At 48.1% G+C, this 23,009-nt stretch overlaps 1 protein-coding gene across 1 annotated transcript in view; it reads left to right on the forward strand.

Moving 5' to 3' along the window:
* Positions 1-2,268: 2,268 nt before the first annotated feature.
* WNT3 (Wnt family member 3) overlaps positions 2,269-23,009 on the forward strand; it is a 455,111-nt gene continuing 434,370 nt past the window's right edge. Inside the window, exon 1 of the mRNA XM_056548708.1 lies at positions 2,269-2,290. Within this exon, the coding sequence (XP_056404683.1) occupies positions 2,280-2,290 (11 nt within the window). The 5' untranslated portion in view covers positions 2,269-2,279. The remainder of the gene's footprint in view (positions 2,291-23,009) is intronic.

Consider the following 23,009-nt stretch of genomic DNA (forward strand, 5'->3'; position numbering starts at 1 on the left):
AGTGGTCTCAAACTGTAGACCACCAGCTGTTGCAAAACTGCAACTCCCAGCAAGCCTAAACAGCTCTCTGGGCATGCTGGGAGTTGTAGTTTTGCAACATCTGGAGGGTTACAGTTTAGAGACCACTATAGTGGTCTCAGACTGTAGCCCTCCAGATGTTGCTAAGTAACTCACCGGCTTCCGTTTGATCCAGGGATCTGCGTCGTGGTCCTCTTCTTCCGCCGATCGTCGCCCGCTGCCGCCGTTGATCGTAGCCCGCTGCCATCGCCGATGGGTAAGTGGATCTTTGGCGCCGGTCCCTGTCGGTTTCCCCGTCCTGCCCCGCCTATTGTGGGTGGGCAGAACGGGGAAACCGAAAGTAAACCCCTTCGCCCCCGATCTGCTATTGGTGGTCGCGTCTAGACCACCAATAGCAGAGATAGGAGGGGTGGCAACCCTGCCACCTCACTCCTATCGCTACTAGGGGATCGTGGGTGTCTAGGACACCCGCGATCCCCCTTCTATTCCGGGTCACCGGGTCACCATAGACCCGTATGACCCAGAATCGGCGCAAATCGCAAGTGTGAATTCACTTGCGATTTGCGCCGATCGCCGACATGGGGGGGGTCTAATGACTCCCCTGGGCATTTGCGCGGGGTGCCTGCTGATAGATATCAGCAGTCACCCCAGCGCGATCCCCGCCTGTCGCGCGGCGGGGACCGAAATTCCCACGGGCGTACAGGTACGCCCTTGGTCCTTAAGTACCAGGGAGCAAAGGCGTACCTGTACGCCCTTGGTCCTTAAGGGGTTAAAAATGTCATATTCTGACCCCTATAACTTTTTTATTTTTCCACATACAGGGCAGTATGAGGACTCATCTTTTGCGCCGTGATCTGAAGTTTTTAATGGTATGATTTTTGTTTTGATCGTACTTTTTGATCACTTTTTATTCTTTTTTTAATGGTATAAAAAGTGACCAAAAATACGCTTTTTTGGACTTTGGAATTTTTTTGCGCGTATGCCATTGACCGTGCAGTTTAATTAATGATATATGTTTATAGTTCGGACAGTTACGCACGTGGCGATACCACATATGTTTATTTATTTTTTTATTTACACTGTTTTATTTTTTTTATGGGAAAAGGGGGGTGATTCAAACTTTTATTAGGGAAGGGGTTAAATGACCTTTATTAACACTTTTTTTTTACTTTTTTTTGCAGTGTTATAGGTCCCCTAGGGACCTGCACACATTTCTGTATTTTTAAGATTTTTTAATTACTTCTATTAAAAAATCTTAATTCTTTCAGTACTTATGAGCTTCTGAAGTTAAGGTTGTTCTTTTCTGTCTAAGTCCTTTCTGATGACACCTGTCTCGGGAACCGCATAGTTTAGATGCATGTCCCCATAGCAAACCTCATCTAAACTGGGCGGTTCCCGAGACAGGTGTCATCAGAAAGCACTTAAAAGAACAACCTTAACTTCAGAAGCTCATAAGTACTGAAAGGATTAAGATTTTTTAATAGAAGTAATTTACAAATCTGTTTAAATTTCTGGAGCCAGTTTATATGTATAAAAAAGTTTTTTTCCTGGAATACCCCTTTAAGGGAAGCTCCAAAAATGGGTTGAAAGTCTATGCCTACAAGTTGCAGGTTGTGCTGTTTGTTGTCATATCTAATTATATTCAGAAGGTACAGTGTGTGGTAGTATTATATTCAGACGGGACAGTGTGTGGCAGTATTATATTCAGGGAGTACAGTGTGTGGCAGTATTATAATCCATGGGTACAGTGTGTGGCAGTATTATATTCAGACGGGACAGTGTGTGGCAGTATTATATTCAGGGAGTACAGTGTGTGGCAGTATTATAATCCATGGGTACAGTGTGTGGCAGTATTATATTCAGAGAGTACAGTGTGTGGCAGTATTATAATCCATGGGTACAGTGTGTGGCAGTATTATATTCAGACGGGACAGTGTGTGGCAGTATTATATTCAGGGAGTACAGTGTGTGGCAGTATTATATTCAGGGAGTACAGTGTGTGGCAGTATTATATTCAGGGTACAGTGTGTGGTAGTATTATATTCAGGGGTACAGTGTGTGGCAGTATTATTTTTAGGGAACACAGTATGGCAGGGTTATATTCAGAGGGTACTGTATTTGGCATAATTATTATAATTATTGTCTTTATATAAAGGATGAGGATCTGCTGACAAAGTGAGGAGCCAATGATTTCCGGGTGTCAGACTCTGCAGAGGACGATGTAGCTGGAAGAAGTCCTGGTGCCTCGACCAACAGAGAAGATGTCACTCAGGTCACTGATATCATTGTGTATTCTCCTGACTGTCCTATCAGCTCTAGTGACACTCTACCCCAATCGGTGGCTCTCCAGCTGTTGCAAAACTCCAACTTCCATAATGCCTGAGGCTCTCCAGGTATGTTGGGAGTTGTAGCTTCGCAACAGCTGGAGAGCCACTTGGACCAAGATGATTGGTGGAGGTCCCAGCAGTTGGACTCCCACCAAAAAAATGGACTGCTTATTCTAAAATGCCTGGGCCTGTTTTTGGTCCAAGCCCAGCCTTGGGGTGGAGCCCCAGGGCAATTTTTTGCACCAGGGCCCTGTGGTTTCAAGCTACGCCCCTGCATAGTATGTATGTGTGTATGTATTTGTGTGTATAAATGCAGTGTGTATGTCAGTGTTTTGAAACCAGGGTGCCTTCAGCTGTTGCAAAACTAAAACTCCCAGCATGCCTGGACAGACTTCTTGGGAGTAGTAGTTTTGCCACAGCTGGAGGCATGCTGATTGAGAAACGCAGCTCTACAAAATCAGGGTCCTGGTGGACCATTCAGGAGTCTAGGAGAGCTGGGTAGTAGCCGTTGGCTCTCCAGGCATGCTGGAATTTGTAGTTTTGCAACAGCTGGAGTAGAGCTGGGCGGTATGACCAAATATGTGTATCACGGTATTTTTGTAACTTATGGCGGTTCCACGGTATATAACGGTATTTCTTTCACCCCCACCAAATCATGTTACCTGCCTGCTCTGTTCTGCTCCCCCCCACCAAATCATGTTACCCGCCAGCGCTGTTCTGCTCCCCCCTACCAAATCATGTCACCCGCCAGCGCTGTTCTGCTCCCCCCCCCCACAAATCATGTCACCCGCCAGCGCTGTTCTGCTCCACCCCCCCACAAATCATGTCACCCGCCAGCGCTGTTCTGCTCCCCCCCCACAAATCATGTCACCAGCCAGCGCTGTTCTGCTCCCCCCCCCCCACAAATCATGTCACCAGCCAGCGCTGTTCTGCTCCCCCCCCACAAATCATGTCACCTGCCAGCGCTGTTCTGCTCCCCCCCAATTAATTATCAGCCCAGCGGGGTACTACTCACATATTCATCCGTAAGCACTGCCCTCCTCCTCTTAAACTTTAACTAACCTACGTCTGCCTCACCTGGGGACTGGAAGATCGGAAAGCCATCAGCCTATCACCGGCCGCAGCGATGTCCCGCCCCGGCCAGTGATAGGTTAAACGCACTGTCATGTAAGAAGCCGTCCAGAGCTCCTTACATGACAGTGGGCTCAGCCTATCACTGGCCGGGCAGAACATCGCTGCGGCCGGTGATAGGCTGATGGCTGTCTGACGTTCTCGTCCCCAGCTTAAGGCCGACATAGGTAAGTTAAAGTTTATTTTGTTTATCTTTTGCAGCCCAGGCATAGGGATACAGCGTACAGCAGTGGTCTCCAACCTGCGGACCCCCAGCTGTTGCAAAACTACAACTCCCAGCATGCCCGGACAGCCAAGAGTTGTAGTTTTGCAACATCTGGAGGTCCGCAGGTTGTAGACCACTGTTGTACAGTATAGAGTTCCAGCGCCGGTGGCCCACAACAAACAGGAGGAGTGCAGTGCTTGCGGGTGACATATGTGAGTAGTACCCTGCCGGGCTGATCATTTATTGGGGGGGGAGCAGAACAGCGCTGGCGGGTAACATGATTTGGTGGGGGGGGGGGGGGGGAGCAGAACAGCGCTGGCGGGTATATAACGGTATTTCTTTCACCCCCACCAAATCATGTTACCTGCCTGCTCTGTTCTGCTCCCCCCCACCAAATCATGTTACCCGCCAGCAGAACAGCGCTGGCGGGTCACATATGATTAGTTCCCCGATGTGGGGACAGCGCAGCGCTGGATTGATAATTCATTCATTCCCGAGGGGGAGGGGCCAAACCGGTATTGCGGTATGGGAAAAATTTCGGTATTCGGTATGAACCGGTATACCGCCCAGCCCTAAGCTGGAGTCACCCTGGTTGGGAAACACTAACCTATATTCTTTCTATTGCTGTTTGCATCATTGCCCCTGTGGAAGCCTGTCTGAAGGTTATTTGCAGAATATAGATAAGCATATTAAAATATTCCTAATTTCTACCATAAATCAGGTCATTCTGTAATAATAATCCGAGCTGGGCTCCTCTTCACATATATCATCCCGGTTATCACCCTCAAGGCTACAACATACTACAATATGTCGGTCACTAGAGGAACACTTTAAAGCTCTTTATTATATACAAAAGAAATCAAATCCAGACAGGTATTGTAAGTTTTGTTTAATGAAGAAAACCTTCAGCAATTATTACTTGGTATAAGGTGATCGACTGAAACCTTCCCTTGTAGCCACCAGCTGGTGTAGTCTACTCATCCAGTCGTCCATCAGCAGATCCACCTTTCCACCTTCCGCTACAAGGTCTTCAAGCGTCTGTTTGTAAAAATTGTCGTCTATGTTAAATTGCATAATTTTTTGCTCATTTGACAGAGGATGTTAAATTATCGGGTCCAGAAGACTTCCTGTGTGGTATCTTCTAGGAAGGGTTCTAGCGGGTACGAGATATTGTGTCCTATGTAGCAGTAGGAGATGAACAGGCAGGATAACAAGATGGCCTTTAGTTCTGTTATACTGCTGAGCTGGGAAGGAATGATGTCTCTACATAGCATATATAGGAAGCCCACACTGCCCGATATTAGAAATTCTTCCCGCTGCCACCCTACCATGAGAAGGTATCTGGCTATGCTGGTAATCCACATCACAGGTTCTATTGGGGAAAAGTCCAGTATGGAGCATCTCTGACAGAGGAAGTTCCCCAAGTAGATCAGCATTTCCTTTGTGGACGCCTGTCCGTCTTGAGTAGAGGAGGCCTGTCCGTCTTGAGTAGAGGAGGCCTGTCCGTCTTGAGTAGAGGAGGTCTGTCCGTCTTGAGTAGAGGAGGCCTGTCCGTCTTGAGTAGAGGATGCCTGTCCGTCTTGAGTAGAGGATGCCTGTCCGTCTTGAGTAGAGGGGGCCTGTCCGTCTTGAGTAGAGGAGGCCTGTCCCTCTTGAGTAAAGGAGGCCTGTCCCTCTTGAGTAGAGGAGACCTGTCCCTCTTGAGTAGAGGAGGCCTGTCCGTCTTGAGTAGAGGAGGCCTGTCTGTCTTGAGTAGAGGAGGCCTGTCCGTCTTGAGTAGAGAAGGCCTGTCCGTCTTGAGTAGAGGAGGCCTGTCCGTCTTGAGTAGAGGAGGCCTGTCCCTCTTGAGTAAAGGAGGCCGGTCCCTCTTGAGTAGAGGGGGCCTGTTCCCCTTGATCCCCTTGAGTAGAGGAGGCCTGTCCCTCTTGAGTAGAGGGGGCCTGTCCCTCTTGAGTAGAGGAGACCTGTCCCTCTTGAGTAGAGGAGGCCTGTCCGTCTTGAGTAGAGGAGGCCTGTCAGTCTTGAGTAGAGGAGGCCTGTCCGTCTTAAGTAGAGAAGGCCTGTCCGTCTTGAGTAGAGGAGGCCTGTCCGTCTTGAGTAGAGGAGGCTTGTCTGTCTTGAGTAGATGAGGCCTGTTGCTCTTGAGTAGAGGAGGCCTGTTCCTCTTGAGTAGAGGAGGCCTGTCCGTCTTGAGTAGAGGAGGCCTGTCCGTCTTGAGTAGAGGAGGTCTGTCCGTCTTGAGTAGAGGAGGCCTGTCCGTCTTGAGTAGAGGATGCCTGTCCGTCTTGAGTAGAGGATGCCTGTCCGTCTTGAGTAGAGGGGGCCTGTCCGTCTTGAGTAGAGGAGGCCTGTCCCTATTGAGTAAAGGAGGCCTGTCCCTCTTGAGTAGAGGAGACCTGTCCCTCTTGAGTAGAGGAGGCCTGTCCGTCTTGAGTAGAGGAGGCCTGTCTGTCTTGAGTAGAAGATGCCTGTCCGTCTTGAGTAGAGAAGGCCTGTCCGTCTTGAGTAGAGGAGGCCTGTCCGTCTTGAGTAGAGGAGGCCTGTCCCTCTTGAGTAAAGGAGGCCTGTCCCTCTTGAGTAGAGGGGGCCTGTTCCCCTTGATCCCCTTGAGTAGGGGAGGCCTGTCCCTCTTGAGTAGAGGGGGCCTGTCCCTCTTGAGTAGAGGAGGCCTGTCCGTCTTGAGTAGAGGAGGCCTGTCAGTCTTGAGTAGAGGAGGCCTGTCCATCTTGAGTAGAGAAGGCCTGTCCGTCTTGAGTAGAGGAGGCCTGTCCGTCTTGAGTAGAGGAGGCCTGTCTGTTTTGAGTAGAGGAGGCCTGTCCTTCTTGAGTAGAGGAGGCCTGTCCGTCTTGAGTAGAGGAGGCCTGTCCGCCTTGACTAGAGGAGGCCCTTCCGCCTTGAGTAGAGGACGCTTGTCCATCTTGAGTAGTGGGGGCCTGTTCCCATTGAGTAGAGGAGGCCTGTCCCTCTTGAGCAGAGGGGGCCTGTCCCTCTTGAGTAGAGGAGACCTGTCCCTCTTGAGTAGAAGAGGCCTGTCCGTCTTGAGCAGAGGAGGCCTGTCCGTCTTGAGTAGAGGAGGCCTGTCCGTCTTGAGTAGAGGAGGCCTGTCCGTCTTGAGTAGAGAAGGCCTGTTCGTCTTGAGTAGAGGAGGCCTGTCCATCTTGAGTAGAGGATGCCTGTCCGTCTTGAGTTGAGGGGGCCTGTCCGTCTTGAGTAGAGGACACCTGTCCCTCTTGAGCAGAGCGGGCCTGTTCCCCTTGAGTAGAGGAGGCCTGTCCCTCTTGAGTAGAGGGGGCCTGTTCCCCTTGATCCCCTTGAGTAGAGGAGGCCTGTCCCTCTTGAGTAGAGGGGGCCTGTCCCTCTTGAGTAGAAGAGACCTGTCCCTCTTGAGTAGAGGAGGCCTGTCCGTCTTGAGTAGAGGAGGCCTGTCAGTCTTGAGTAGAGGAGGCCTGTCCGTCTTGAGTAGAGAAGGCCTGTCCGTCTTGAGTAGAGGAGGCCTGTCCGTCTTGAGTAGAGGGGGCCTGTCCGTCTTGAGTAGAGGAGGCCTGTCCCTCTTGAGTAAAGGAGGCCTGTCCCTCTTGAGTAGAGGGGGCCTGTTCCCCTTGATCCCCTTGAGTAGAGGAGGCCTGTCCCTCTTGAGTAGAGGGGGCCTGTCTCTCTTGAGTAGAGGAGACCTGTCCCTCTTGAGTAGAGGAGGCCTGTCCGTCTTGAGTAGAGGAGGCCTGTCAGTCTTGAGTAGAGGAGGCCTGTCCGTCTTGAGTAGAGGAGGCCTGTCCGTCTTGAGTAGAGAAGGCCTGTCCGTCTTGAGTAGAGGAGGCCTGTCCGTTTTGAGTAGAGGAGGCCTGTCCGTCTTGAGTAGAGAAGGCCTGTCCGTCTTGAGTAGAGGAGACCTGTCCCTCTTGAGTAGAGGAGGCCTGTCCGTCTTGAGTAGAGGAGGCCTGTCAGTCTTGAGTAGAGGAGGCCTGTCCATCTTGAGTAGAGAAGGCCTGTCCGTCTTGAGTAGAGGAGGCCTGTCCGTCTTGAGTAGAGGAGGCCTGTCTGTTTTGAGTAGAGGAGGCCTGTCCTTCTTGAGTAGAGGAGGCCTGTCCGTCTTGAGTAGAGGAGGCCTGTCCGCCTTGACTAGAGGAGGCCCTTCCGCCTTGAGTAGAGGACGCTTGTCCATCTTGAGTAGTGGGGGCCTGTTCCCATTGAGTAGAGGAGGCCTGTCCCTCTTGAGCAGAGGGGGCCTGTCCCTCTTGAGTAGAGGAGACCTGTCCCTCTTGAGTAGAAGAGGCCTGTCCGTCTTGAGCAGAGGAGGCCTGTCCGTCTTGAGTAGAGGAGGCCTGTCCGTCTTGAGTAGAGGAGGCCTGTCCGTCTTGAGTAGAGAAGGCCTGTCCGTCTTGAGTAGAGGAGGCTTGTCTGTCTTGAGTAGATGAGGCCTGTTGCTCTTGAGTAGAGGACGCCTGTCCGTCTTGAGTAGAGGAGGCCTGTTCCTCTTGAGTAGAGGAGGCCTGTCCGTCTTGAGTAAAGGAGGCCTGTCCCTCTTAAGTAGAGGAGGCCTGTCCCTCTTGAGTAGAGGAGGCCTGTTCCTCTTGAGTAGAGGAGGCCTGTCCGTCTTGAGTAGAGGGGGCCTGTCCGTCTTGAGTAGAGGACACCTGTCCCTCTTGAGCAGAGCGGGCCTGTTCCCCTTGAGTAGAGGAGGCCTGTCCCTCTTGAGTAGAGGGGGCCTGTCCCTCTTGAGTAGAGGGGGCCTGTTCCCCTTGATCCCCTTGAGTAGAGGAGGCCTGTCCCTCTTGAGTAGAGGGGGCCTGTCCCTCTTGAGTAGAAGCGACCTGTCCCTCTTGAGTAGAGGAGGCCTGTCCGTCTTGAGTAGAGGAGGCCTGTCAGTCTTGAGTAGAGGAGGCCTGTCCGTCTTGAGTAGAGAAGGCCTGTCCGTCTTGAGTAGAGGAGGCCTGTCCGTCTTGAGTAGAGGGGGCCTGTCCGTCTTGAGTAGAGGAGGCCTGTCCCTCTTGAGTAAAGGAGGCCTGTCCCTCTTGAGTAGAGGGGGCCTGTTCCCCTTGATCCCCTTGAGTAGAGGAGGCCTGTCCCTCTTGAGTAGAGGGGGCCTGTCCCTCTTGAGTAGAGGAGACCTGTCCCTCTTGAGTAGAGGAGGCCTGTCCGTCTTGAGTAGAGGAGGCCTGTCAGTCTTGAGTAGAGGAGGCCTGTCCGTCTTGAGTAGAGGAGGCCTGTCCGTCTTGAGTAGAGAAGGCCTGTCCGTCTTGAGTAGAGGAGGCCTGTCCGTTTTGAGTAGAGGAGGCCTGTCCGTCTTGAGTAGAGAAGGCCTGTCCGTCTTGAGTAGAGGAGGCCTGTCCGTCTTGAGTAGAGGAGGCTTGTCTGTCTTGAGTAGATGAGGCCTGTTGCTCTTGAGTAGAGGAGGCCTGTTCCTCTTGAGTAGAGGAGGCCTGTTCCTCTTGAGTAGAGGAGGCCTGTCCATCTTGAGTAGAGGAGGCCTGTCCATCTTGAGTAGAGGAGGCCTGTCCATCTTGAGTAGAGGAGGCCTGTCCATCTTGAGTAGAGAAGGCCTGTCCGTCTTGAGTAGAGGAGGCCTGTCCATCTTGAGTAGAGGAGGCCTGTCCGTCTTGAGTAAAGGAGGCCTGTCCCTCTTAAGTAGAGGAGGCCTGTCCCTCTTGAGTAGAGGAGGCTTGTTCCTCTTGAGTAGAGGAGGCCTGTCCGTCTTGAGTAGAGGAGGCCTGTCCGTCTTGAGTAGAGGAGGCCTGTCTGTCTTGAGTAGAGGAGGCCTGTCCGTCTTGAGTAGAGGAGGCCTGTCCGTCTTGAGTAGAGGAGGCCTGTCCGTCTTGAGTAGAGGAGGCCTGTCCGTCTTGAGTAGAGGAGGCCTGTCTGTTTTGAGTAGAGGAGGCCTGTCCTTCTTGAGTAGAGGAGGCCTGTCCTTCTTGAGTAGAGGAGGCCTGTCCGCCTTGACTAGAGGAGGCCCTTCCGCCTTGAGTAGAGGACGCTTGTCCATCTTGAGTAGTGGGGGCCTGTTCCCATTGAGTAGAGGAGGCCTGTCCCTCTTGAGTAGAGGGGGCCTGTCCCTCTTGAGTAGAGGAGACCTGTCCCTCTTGAGTAGAAGAGGCCTGTCCGTCTTGAGTAGAGCAGGCCTGTCCGTCTTGAGTAGAGGAGGCCTGTCCGTCTTGAGTAGAGAAGGCCTGTTTGTCTTGAGTAGAGGAGGCCTGTCCATCTTGAGTAGAGGATGCCTGTCCGTCTTGAGTAGAGGGGGCCTGTCCGTCTTGAGTAGAGGACACCTGTCCCTCTTGAGCAGAGCGGGCCTGTTCCCCTTGAGTAGAGGAGGCCTGTCCCTCTTGAGTAGAGGGGGCCTGTCCCTCTTGAGTAGAGGGGGCCTGTTCCCCTTGATCCCCTTGAGTAGAGGAGGCCTGTCCCTCTTGAGTAGAGGGGGCCTGTCCCTCTTGAGTAGAGGAGACCTGTCCCTCTTGAGTAGAGGAGGCCTGTCCGTCTTGAGTAGAGGAGGCCTGTCAGTCTTGAGTAGAGGAGGCCTGTCCGTCTTGAGTAGAGAAGGCCTGTCCGTCTTGAGTAGAGGAGGCCTGTCCGTCTTGAGTAGAGGAGGCCTGTCCGTCTTGAGTAGAAGAGGCCTGTCCCTCTTGAGTAAAGGAGGCCTGTCCCTCTTGAGTAGAGGGGGCCTGTTCCCCTTGATCCCCTTGAGTAGAGGAGGCCTGTCCCTCTTGAGTAGAATGGGGCCTGTCCCTCTTGAGTAGAGGAGACCTGTCCCTCTTGAGTAGAGGAGGCCTGTCCGTCTTGAGTAGAGGAGGCCTGTCAGTCTTGAGTAGAGGAGGCCTGTCCGTCTTGAGTAGAGAAGGCCTGTCCGTCTTGAGTAGAGGATGCCTGTCCGTCTTGAGTAGAGGAGGCTTGTCTGTCTTGAGTAGATGAGGCCTAATGCTCTTGAGTAGAGGAGGCCTGTTCCTCTTGAGTAGAGGAGGCCTGTTCCTCTTGAGTAGAGGAGGCCTGTCCATCTTGAGTAGAGGAGGCCTGTCCATCTTGAGTAGAGGAGGCCTGTCTGTCTTGAGTAGAGGAGGCCTGTCCGTCTTGAGTAGAGGAGGCCTGTCTGTCTTGAGTAGAGGAGGCCTGTCCGTCTTGAGTAGAGGAGGCCTGTTTGTCTTGAGTAGAGGAGGCCTGTCCGTCTTGAGTAGAGGGGGCCTGTCCGTCTTGAGTAGAGAAGGCCTGTCCCTCTTGAGTAAAGGAGGCCTGTCCCTCTTGAGTAGAGGGGGCCTGTTCCCCTTGAGTAGAGGAGGCCTGTCCCTCTTGAGTAGAGGGGGCCTGTCCCTCTTGAGTAGGGGAGACCTGTCCCTCTTGAGTAGAGGAGGCCTGTCCGTCTTGAGTAGAGGAGGCCTGTCTGTCTTGAGTAGAGGGGGCCTGTCCGTCTTGAGTAGAGAAGGCCTGTCCCTCTTGAGTAAAGGAAGCCTGTCCCTCTTGAGTAGAGGGGGCCTGTTCCCCTTGAGTAGAGGAGGCCTGTCCCTCTTGAGTAGAGGGGGCCTGTCCCTCTTGAGTAGAGGAGGCCTGTTCCTCTTCAGTAGAGGAGGCCTGTCCGTCTTGAGTAGAGGAGGCCTGTCCGTCTTGAGTAGAGGAGGCCTGTCCGTCTTGAGTAGAGGAGGCCTGTCCGTTTTGAGTAGAGGAGGCCTGTCCTTCTTGAGTAGAGGAGGCCTGTCCGTCTTGAGTAGAGGAGGCCTGTCCGCCTTGACTAGAGGAGGCCCTTCCGCCTTGAGTAGAGGACGCTTGTCCATCTTGAGTAGAGGACACCTGTCCATCTTGAGTAGTGGACGCCTTGAGTCCATTTTCTTTTCCTGCTTCTTGGAGTGGATGATGTTCACTATGAAGCTGTTCACAAGATTCAGAAATTTACACTTTTGTAAAAGTAGTAAGTCGGTCAGAGAAAGTGTGGATACCGCACACTGAGGAGTATGAAGTGGTGAGTGAGCGCTGGGATTCACTTGTTTTTATCTGTACTGTATAGTTACTATGTATGTGTGTGTGATATATATATATATATATATATATATATATACACACACACACACACACACAGCGGGTTAAATAAGTATTGGACATGTCACCATTTTTCTCACCAAATATATTTCAGAAGTTTCTATTGTCATGAGATTTTCCCCAGATGTTGGTAACCTTCGTTTCCTCTTTATCATCCTGGTAGATGGCCGCAGAGTTTAGTCCAGAATATCTTGGTAAATTTGCCCATTTATTATTCCCTCATTAATGTGCAGTTTGCCAGAACCATTGGCATTGATGTGCGGAGCCATTTCTCCTCCAAACATGGTGTGTATTATGGCACCAAACTGTTCCATTTTGCTCTCATCTGACCGCACTATATTCTCCCAGTATTTCACTGGAATTTGCACATGTTGTGCAGTGAACTTTATACGGGTTTCACCATGCTTTATATCCACAATGGAGTCTTGTGTGGTGAGCGTGCACACAGTACAAGAGCAAGTCTGATGCTGTGCGTAGCCAAAGATATTCCACATTATGGCGCCTATCTAGAGTCTGCAGGGTACTGTTAGATACATTTTAAGTGTATCTAATCAAAGTTCAAATATGGGGAAACCCTTTTTGTCTGGAATATGGCAAAAAAATAAACATAGCAAAGACTTGAGCAGACGGCAGGTCTATGTCCTCAACTAAATAAACCAAAATGACTTGTTTCTTGTTCTCAAACATTTCTGTTTAACTATTTCTTTGTTTTATCCACAAAGATTCACATCGGTAGTGCCATGGCTTTCCTAGAATCATACTGATCCATTTATTTAGGGGCTATAAGCAGGGTACATAGACGTGGTGGATCCTCCCTAGTAGAGAAGATACAGGGACCCCCTTCTGGTACAGGTTGACACCACCTAAACCCCTAAGACGGGAGAACTTGAGCTTATATGCCCCCATCTTCTAACCAGGGATGTAGCTAAAGGTTCAATGCAAAAGTACAGCTTGAGCCCCCCATATACATCCTGATCATGGGGAGAAAAGCTGATGCCGGAGGTGTCTGGCAGCAGCTTTTCCCCCCTCTCTCTTTTCTAATACCTGACCACTTCAGGTCCAGGAGGTGTAAATGTGTATATAACAAATAATTAAAAAGAGATACATTTTTACCCTTTTTGGTGAACAATATAGGCAGATACCATATGTGGTAATAACAAGGGCAGGATTAAAAAAGAGGCTGATGGAGCTGTAGCTCCAGGTCCCTCCCTAAAATAGGCCCAGCCAGACTTTAATAAATATATATTTTTTCTAATGGGGTCTCCAGGACACGTGAATTGTATGTGCTCACGCACATACAGTTGACTGGTCCCTGTCAGTCAGAGGAGGCCGTGAACTCTGCCCTGACATAGGCTCCAATAAACGAGGGCCTGTAGTGTGGAGGAGAAAGGACACGGCCAGGCTAAACTGCGCAAGACAAGGTGAGTATGTCATTTTATTATTTTTAATTTATTCAGACATAATATTTATACCTGTCTACCTACCTACCCATTAATGGAATTGCTAGTGGAGGCCAGAGTGAGCCATGTCCCCCCTACATCCCCCTGTGCCCCCCCATTCTAAATGCCCCTATTCCAAGCCGACCTGCCCGCCAGCTGTCACCCTTATTGTGCAGCTGCAGTGAAGCTTACCTGCTTTACCGGGGCCATAATACAGCGTATGGGACCAATTTAATTATGAGCGCTTCTTAGCAGCGCTTCTATCATCAAGGTAAACGCTATTACTACCATACTACTGGCAAGAAATACCAGTAGTCTCAGCATACCCATAGAGAGAAATCTCTATTGAGGACTTCTAACTACTGCACTCCCAGACTGGTGAGTCTCTGAACTTTAACAACATGTTATAGACATGCTTGCCCGTATGACCTCCCTACAACGCCTGGGCATACTCCTGATGAGGTGGTGGATGGTTTCCTGAGGGATGTCCTTCCAGACCTGGACTAGAACATCCGCCAACTCCTGGACAGTCTGGGGTGCAACGTGGCGTTGGTGGATGGAGCGAGACATGATGTCCCAGATGTGCTCAATCGGATTCAGATCTGGGGAACGGGCGGGGCAGTCCATAGCATCAATGACTTCCTCTTGCAGGAACTGCTGACACACTCTAGCCACATGAGGTCTAGCATTGTCTTGCATTAGGAAGACCCCAGAGCCAACAACACCAGCATATGGTCTCACAAGGGGTCTGAGGATCTCATTGCGGTACCTAATGGCAGTCAGGCTACCTCTGGCAAGCACATGGAAAGAAATGCCACCCCACACCATTACTGACCCACCGCCAAACCGGTCATGCTGGAGGATGTTGCAGGCAGCAGAACGTTCTCCATGGCGTCTCCAGACTCTATCACGTCTGTCACATGTGCTCAGTGTGAAACTGCTTTCATATTTAAAGATTATAGTGCGCCAGTGGTGAAATCGCCAATCTTTGTGTTCTCTGGCAAATGCCAAACGTCCTGCATGGTGTTGGGCTGTAAGCATAACCCCCACCTGTGGACATCGGGCCCACATACCACCCGCATGGAGTCTGTTTCTGACCGTTTGAGTGGACACATCTGTGGCCTGCTGGAGGTAATTTTGCAGGGCTCTGGCAGTGCTCCTCCTAGCACAAAATCAGAGGTAGCAGTCCTGCTGCTGGGTTGTTGCCCTCCTACGGCCTCCTCCACGTCTCCTGATGAACTGGCCTGTCTCCTGGTAGCTCCTCCATGCTCTGGACACTAAGCTGACAGACACAGCAAACCTTGTTGCCACAGCTCGCATTGATTTGACATCCTGGATGAGCTGCACTACCTGAGCCACTTCTGTGGGTTGTAGACTCCGTCTCATGCTACCACTAGAGTGAAAGCATTGCCAGCCATAAAAAGTGACCAAAACATCAGCCAGGAATCATATTAACTGAGAAGTGTCTGTGGTCACCACCTGCAGAACCACTCCTTTATTGGGGGTGTCTTGCTAATTGCCTATAATTTCCACCTGTTGTCTGTTCCATTTGCACAACAGCATGTGAAATTGATTGTCAATCAGTGTTGCTTCCTGAGTGGACAGTGTGATTTCACAGAAGTGTCATTGACTTGGCGTTACATTGTGTTGTTTAAGTGTTCCCTTTATTTTTTTTGAGCAGCGTACAATGCTGCACTCAATACCCCATAATGACAACAGTGGAAACAGAATGTTAGAAATCTTTGCTAATTTATGGAAATGGCAAAATTAAAATGTTGCAGTGACATAAGTATTTAGACACTTTACTCAGTACTTAGTTGAAGCCCCTTTGGCAGCGATTACAGCCTCCAGTCTTCTTGGCTTTAATGCTACAAGGTCTGGAGGTCTGGACACCTGGATTTATTACAGAAATGGTCCTTACCCCCATACTGCCAACACGGATTTCACCATTCCCTATATGCACCTCCACACTGCCAACAACCCTGTCACTCCATTAGCCTCCTCCAACATACAGTCCCATGTTAATATTTAATCCAGCATGGGATATGGCACTATCTCACAGCAACCTGTTAGTAAAGCAGTAATGCTCTCCTCACTTCACTTCTGTGGTCCATGTGGTGGTAGGGGGGAGCTTTATGGTGGCTTTTTATAGGACAAGAGGCTTTTTATGCATTCACCATGAAATCTATGATTAGATGCTGTCCTATGGAGGCCCAGTAAGTGGAGCTAGTAAAACTGCAGCTACTGTATTAATCTTAAATTACCTTGATCCCTCCAGTAGTACAGCATCTCTATATTTATATACCATAAGTTTACATTTATGGGTGGGTGACGATCTGATTAAAGGGGTACTCCGCCCCTAGAAATCTTATCCCCTATCCAAAGGATAAGAGATAAGATGTCTGATCACTGGGGTCCCGCCCTTGGGGACCCCCTGCGATCTCGGCTGCGGCACCTCAGACATCCGGTGCATGGAGCGAACTTACTGAATTACTGGCGATGCAGGGCGGAGGCTCGTGATGTCACGGTCATGCCCCGCTCGTGACCTCACAGCCATGCCCCCTCAATGCAAGTCTATGGGAGGGGGCATGACTGCCGTCATGCCCCCTCCTATAGACTTGCATTGAGGGGGCGTGGCCACGACGTCAAGAGCGGGTCACGGCCATGACCTCACGAGCCTCTGGTGGTGAACCTGACGCTCTAAACGGACCCCCGTGATCAGACATCTTATCCCCTATCCTTGTCTAGGGGCGGAGTACCCCTTTAAGCTAGCATGTACCCCAGGTTAAGTTAGGAATGTTAGTTTAAGGTTAGGGGGAGGTGTCTCGTCAGGGGTCAGATTTTTTTTAAATTTGGAATAAGTTTTTGGTCTGGTTCAGATAAGTGGGTTGTATAGGTTTTATAGAAATTGCAACTGTCCAGAGTCACACTACGGAATTTCTGCTTAGGAATTTTGGTCGGAAATTCCGTTGCATGAAGCTTTACATGCAGACGAATGTTTTTCAGTTTTCCGGAATTTCTAATCAAAAAATTCCACCCGATCATTTAATCTACTCTAGTTCTGGCAGAATCTGCAAAGCTTGCTCCGCGCGGAAGTTTTCTGTCCAGAGCTTCACAAGTGTGAACCTGGCCTAATAAAAAATGGCATCTGAGATTTGACAGACCCCCTCCCTCTAAACTGTCCTCACTGTGAGGTCACTATTGTAAGGACAATATATAGTAAATATATATGGAAAATTAAGTATTCTGGAAATTCTGGAAAATCCTGCCTGTGACAAATCACACCCACAACCTTTTTTAGGAGGGGGTTACTTCACTGCCCCAGCGTCCGGAACATTCTGACTTGCATTGAGGGGGCGTTGCGTGATGTCACAAGGGGCGTTGCCGTGATGTCACGACCCACGCAGCCTGCACCCAGTGTTTGGAACAAAATGTTCCAGACGCTGGGGCAGTGGAGTACCCCTTTAAGTGTTGGCAAAGTCATCAATGTTTTAACTCTACAGTTGCGGTTTTTGCTGTAGATTCTCAGTATTTCTGTAGCACATTTCACAACTGTAAACTTTCAATGAAGATTTGCTGTCCCCATTGAAGTCATTGGGGAAAATCTGCAACAAAGCCACAACGTTTCCACAATATAAATTGACATGCTGTGGATTTCAAAGTAAATTTCTGTGCATTCTGTGTGGATTTTTTTTGGTGTATACAGTGGCAAAACTGTCAAAAAAAGGGATGCTGACATATACTGTAGTGTACGGATAGTGGGCCAAATATAGTCAACTAGTGACACGTTCAACACATTTTCCGAACGTAAATGTTGTGGGACTGAAAAGTTCAGACAGCCACGCTTTTCATTATAGGGGTCTAGTGACCACCTATGGTTGTTTTCAACCATAATACACATATATGTTTGGAAAATGGGCTGAATGTGTCACTAGTTTACTTTGTGTGACCATTAAACTCAATGCCCATCCCCAATATCCATACTCTACAGTATATGACATCTCTTTAGCATCTTTTTTGGCACGAATGCCAACAGATAAGCCAAACACATAGAGCCAAGTGGTATGAACCTAGCCTCAACCTCTTACACATGTGTACACACTGCAAACTTTCTTGAGCTCCAAATCCAATCATATCTAGTGATCTTTGGTATATGTAGTAGTCTCCAGCCTGTTGCCCTTTACAGTCGTCAGGGAATGCTGGGAGTTGTAGTTGTGTAACAGCTGGAGAGCCACAGGTTGGAGATTATTTCAGTTGCTGATAAATCGCAATCGTCATAAAAGTCCAGACACACATTGGATCTTCTCAGATTCATATAAACCAGTGATCTCAATGTTACATCTAGCGCTCCGACCAGACACGCTGGCCGTGAGCGCATCCCCCTCTCACTTCCCCAGCTGGTGGGCCTGGCATTTGCATCGTGGGATGCGCCCGCATGCGAGTCCCAGCCCGTCTCGCACCTCCGTGCCCTTCTCCTTCCTGTCTTCCCTCAGCGTTTGATGTTTAGACTTGCCATGTTCCAGACCCTTGCATTTCGTGACCTTACCTTGCTTCCTGCCGCCTGTCCAGACCTCCCTCTATCCAGACCACGTCTGCCTACTCCTTCTGTACCTCGCATCACCTTAGTTGTGCCAGGGGTAGCGACCTGGGTGCCACCTGCCACAGCAAGACCATCCCACTTTGCAGCGGGCTCTGGTGAGAAATAGCGTCACCTTAGACCCCGCTCCCTGGCACGGCCTGTGTCATCTGCCACACAGGTCCAGCGGATCCACTACCTCCGAGAGTGTCCTGCTTACTGCAGTGAGTCTTACACTCAAACTATTGCCGTTGGCTGTCCGGGCATGCTGGGAGTTGAAGTTTTGCAGCATCTGGAGGGCCACAGTTTGAGACCACTGCTGTAAACCCATCCTTACACAAGTTACTTAACAAAAGGGCAGGTTTGTCATGTGTACATATTTGAACACATATAAACGTGACACACGCCATGCATGCATCTGTTGATATGACAAAAATACACCTAAAACAATGACACAGTCTCTTAGTGATACCCATACTAACACACGTCGCCCACACACAAGTTATTTACAGAATTCTGCGTCTCCATGGATCCCTGCGCTTTCTGCATTAATAGATTTATTCGAAACCTTCTGTAGATGTGAAGAAAGAGAGGAGGTGGACGCTGGCAGATGTAGGGTACAGAGATCGACAGGCTTAGCACATTTAAAGGGAACCTGTCACATAAAAATGCAGTCCAATCTCCAGACAACATGTTATAGAGCAGGAGGATCTGAGCAGATCGATATATAGTTTTGTATGGAAAGTTCCAGCTTAACCTGTAAATTATACATGTAAATCTCTGTTCATACTGGTCAAAGTAGTCATGTGGGTGGTCCTACTAGTGATTGGCAGCCCTGTTTATATGCATACTTATTTACAGAAAGCAACAATCACTGAGTAGGACCATCCACATTAGTACTTAGTCCAGAATAAATGACAAGCTATCTTGTAGCTTTTACCATAACAATATACATCAATCTGCTCCGCTCCTGCTGCTCTACAACTTGCTGCTTACAGATTGGACTGCATTTTTATGTTCCCTTTAAGTGGCTGTATGAATGTATTTTGAGCTCTTATGTCTGCAGCTATTGCCTTGTGGATTAAAGGTAGGGCACAAGAATCCTATAGACTTCTATGGGAAGGGCAATGCCACTTCTCCTATACAGTATGTGGCTACAATAGGGGATCAAGTGGGTCCATGTCCTAGAGATAGGATGGGGGCTCCCACCAATTTTTTTGCCCAGGGGTCCACCAATTTGGCCCAGGGAAGATAGATATGAGGTATGGATAAGCAAAAGAATAACCTTAAAGGAATCTGTCAGCTCAATAGCATGCTCAGGGCTGCAGACCTGGGCAGATAGCTCTTAGGAACTCTCTGCAAGAGGAAGTGTTCATGGTAAACTCAATAAAAGAGTTCAACTAGGAACTGGACACATTTATTGTTATGGCTACCATATATATAGGGACAGAACGTTGATCCAGGCATTTATTTTGAATTTAACCCCCCTAGTATTGGGCAATTGGCTTCAGCCTCATAAGGGCTTTTTGCCTTCCTATGGAACAACACAGTTGGGACACAATAGGGATATAGGTTGAACTTATTGGACTCTTTTCTTTTTTCAACTTTATGAACTATAACTGTGTAACTTTATTACTGTAGAAAGATAAAACAAATGATACCTGTCTCTTAGCTGATGTCTGTTTTGTAAAGTTATAACATCACGATTTCCTTATAAGTTTATGAGACGTAAAGGCCGGGCTGAGCTGCAGCATTCACGCCTTCTCCTTACCCTACCCCTCCCTGCCCTGTACAATTGATATACAAGGCTCAGTGCTTGAAGTAATACCCTGTATATTAATTATGCAGTACACAGGGAGGGGTGCGGAAGAGAGGAGGCATGCATGCAGCTGCAGCTCAGCACCACCTTTATGGCTCTTGAGCTTAGAAGAAAACACCCTGAGGAAGTCGCTAGTCGCGACGGAACGCGTGGGGTCCTTTCTGGCCCTGTCCTGACCATATTATTTTCTATCTTTGGATGTCCTCCAGTCTGACTCGGCTGCCTCATCTATGGTGGTATATTGTTTGTATTGTACACTTTCAGCACCTTAATAGTCTGGCAGCTTTCTAGCCAGGTGTATTAGTGGTATTCTTATTGATGTTTATTATCAAGGACTGTGATGTATGCAGACTGAGGTTGAGTTACTATCCTTGTATTATATTTCAGGACAGGTGCCTTTAGAGGAGGGGGTTCATGGCCTCTCCTCTTTTGTTGTGCTCTGTGCCTTTATGGCCAATTTTAAATGTTTTTATTTAATAGTGTGTCTCATGATATTTAACTGTGTGTTCTTTGTACAATAAAGAGAATTTTTGTATTTATAAAATTATTCATTTGGTGTGCTGCTTTGTTTTCAATGTAGCTTTTTTTCCTCTATTTAACCATTAGTTAAAGGGGTACTCCAGCTCTGAGACATCTTATCCCCTTTCCAAAGGATAGGGGATAAGATTTCTCACCGCGGGGGTCCCGCCGCTGGGGACCCCCGCAATCTTGTATTCGACACCCACCCGTTTGAGCTGCACACCGCCTCTTTAAGGAAGGTATTGTTTGTTTTATCTTTTTATCAACTATCTTCTCATGTCTGCAGCTCTGGTCATGATATAGAGCCCGAGAGATCCCCTTTAGATAGACCTGCTTAATGGAGGTCTGAGTATTGTAAGCATATTATGGTGGCATAAAACCAGACTACGCTTAAGCAGCACTCAATATCAGATAAGATTTTTTAGCCCTTGCCTTTCTCTCCTAGACAATGATCTAGAAAGATGTTGCAAATAGTCACATTCATAGGGATTACGGGATGCCTAAATGACACGTTAACTTCTCAACAATTCATTTCTAGAAATACAAAAGAATAGTGTGAAAATAAGACAAGTACAATGGTTATTTGACGTGAATTGTTTTATTCGTAACTACCATTGTGTGAATGCATCTTAAAACTATGTTTAACATCACAATCCTCCAAATATCTGACCGGTAACTCGTATGTCTAAGATTAAAAAGAGTCCGTTTTTTTCTCTTTACCCCAGCATCAGCGCCACTCAATCTGTGGATTGTATCTTATATTGCAAAAATAATTTTAGACAACCTCTTAAAATGACAACTTCAACTCTGCTACATCCATACATCACTTGCACATAAAGGAAAATCAATAATCTGGTAAGGCTTTTCATATGGAAAACGGGATGATACCCTGTAAGGTGAGGCCCAGTAAAGTCATCTCTTTCTAACTAATAAAACTAATGTCATATGGAAACCCCAAGTTTTATTTTTTCAGGGCTCGACCCCAGTGGAAAGAGATCTGTCCATGTATAAATCAATTTGGTGATTCCCACATACAGCTGCTGGGAGTTTCCATTTAAAAGAACTCTCCAGGCAAAACTTAAAGGGGTATTTAAGGAAAAAAAAAAATTTTTTTATATATCAACTGGCTCCAGAAAGTTAAAGAGATTTGTAAATTACTTCTATTAAAAAAATCTTAATCCTTCCAATAATTATCAGCTGTTGAAGTTGAGTTGTTCTTTTCTGTCTGGCAACAGTGCTCTCTGCTGACATCTCTGCTTGTCTCGGGAACTGCACAGAGTAGAAGAGGTTTGCTATGGGGATTTGTTTCTACTCTGGACAGTTCCCGAGACAGGTGTCATCAGAGAGCACTTAGACAGAAAAAAACAACTCAACTTCAGCACCTCATAAGTACTGAAAGAATTAAGATTTTTTTTAATAGAAGTAATTTACAAATCTGATAAACTTTCTGGAGCCAGTTGATATATAAAAAAAAAGTTTTTTTTTACCTGGTTAACCCCTTTAAACATTTGTTATGTCTAGTATAGGGCCCAAGGGGGTGGAGCATGACAAAGAACACCAAAGTTAGTACTGTCTTCTGCCCCGTCGGGCCCTGCACTAGGCTTAGCACAGGGTATACATTTTGTCTAGAATTTTCCTTTATACGTTGGTGAAGAAACTGATACTTTATGCTGTTGCCTCTCCATATTAATGGAAGTATCTCTCTGCTGTCATACCTTTCTTTCCCGTCAATGATCTTTTCCCATCAATGCCATCACTATGTGTGGTGTTGGACAGGTTCAGAAAAATATGGGAGCTGTCTTGCATAAACAGCCCCATGCCTGTTCGTGGATTGTGTCTGGTATTGCAGCTCATCTCCATTTGAATAGGCCTAAGCTGTAATACCACACAACCTGTGAATAGGTGCAGCGCTGTTTTTGTACAATCCTTTTAAGGCCACAGTACAATCCAAAAATAATAACCCCATTATGATGCTGTAAGGCATTACACACCACATACAGTGCATTTGACCCTTTCACTTTTCTCACATTTAGTTATGTTGAGGCTGTTTTGTCATTATGGAGTATTGAGTGCAGAATGATGGGAGTAAAGTAAAAAGGTCTGAAATCAATGGGTAGCAAAATCAGCTGCAGAAAATATGCAGCAAAATATGGCATGTGTAACTCTACCCTAAAAGAACAACAGATGGTGTGGGGGCACACAGGGACATCGATACCGGTGGAGCGGCAGAGACAGGGACATAGATACCGGAGGCACCTGGGAGAAGCAGTAGGTAAATCGTGTTTCTTTTTCATTTTTTAAATTGCGGCAGCCTGGGCATATTGAGATAAAACATTAAAAAAATGCTGGATTACCCCTTTACCCTTGTGCAGTGAAAAGTTCTGCAATCTTCTAGTGTGCTTTAAGGGGAAACCTCCTACTGCATAAACTGAACATATCCATAGGGTTCTCCTCACCAGACAGATGAAGATGTGAAAGAGGTTGTCTGAAGAAAACAAAAATTTATGGCTGGGAGTGTTATAAACATAATAAACATACTATACTTACTGTCTCCTGCAGCTGCTGCACTGGCGCTCTCTCCACTGGACTCCATTTATGGGCTATGTGCTGTCCCGATGCTACAGGCCCTGCCTACTCGGCCAATCAGTGGCCACAATAGTGTCCCACCTGGAAAAGTTGACAGGTCCTGTGGGGTTGGGATGACACAGAACCCAGAATAAATGGAGACCAGCGGAAGACCAGGAGCTCTGGGGCAGCAACTGCAGGACATCATAGGAGGTGCGTATAGCATGATTATTATTTTGAGAAAATATAGAGGAAATTTTTTTACTGCAGACAACCCCTTTAAATGTACTGAACTATTCCATACAAGGATAGTAAAGAAATTTAAAAGTGTATACCTTTTAGGCTATGTTCAGACAATGTATTTTAATGTTAAAAACTCCTAGACACGTTATCCTCTATC

This window comes from Hyla sarda, chromosome 12, assembly GCF_029499605.1.
Source record: "Hyla sarda isolate aHylSar1 chromosome 12, aHylSar1.hap1, whole genome shotgun sequence".
Classification (NCBI taxonomy): Eukaryota; Metazoa; Chordata; class Amphibia; order Anura; family Hylidae; genus Hyla; species Hyla sarda.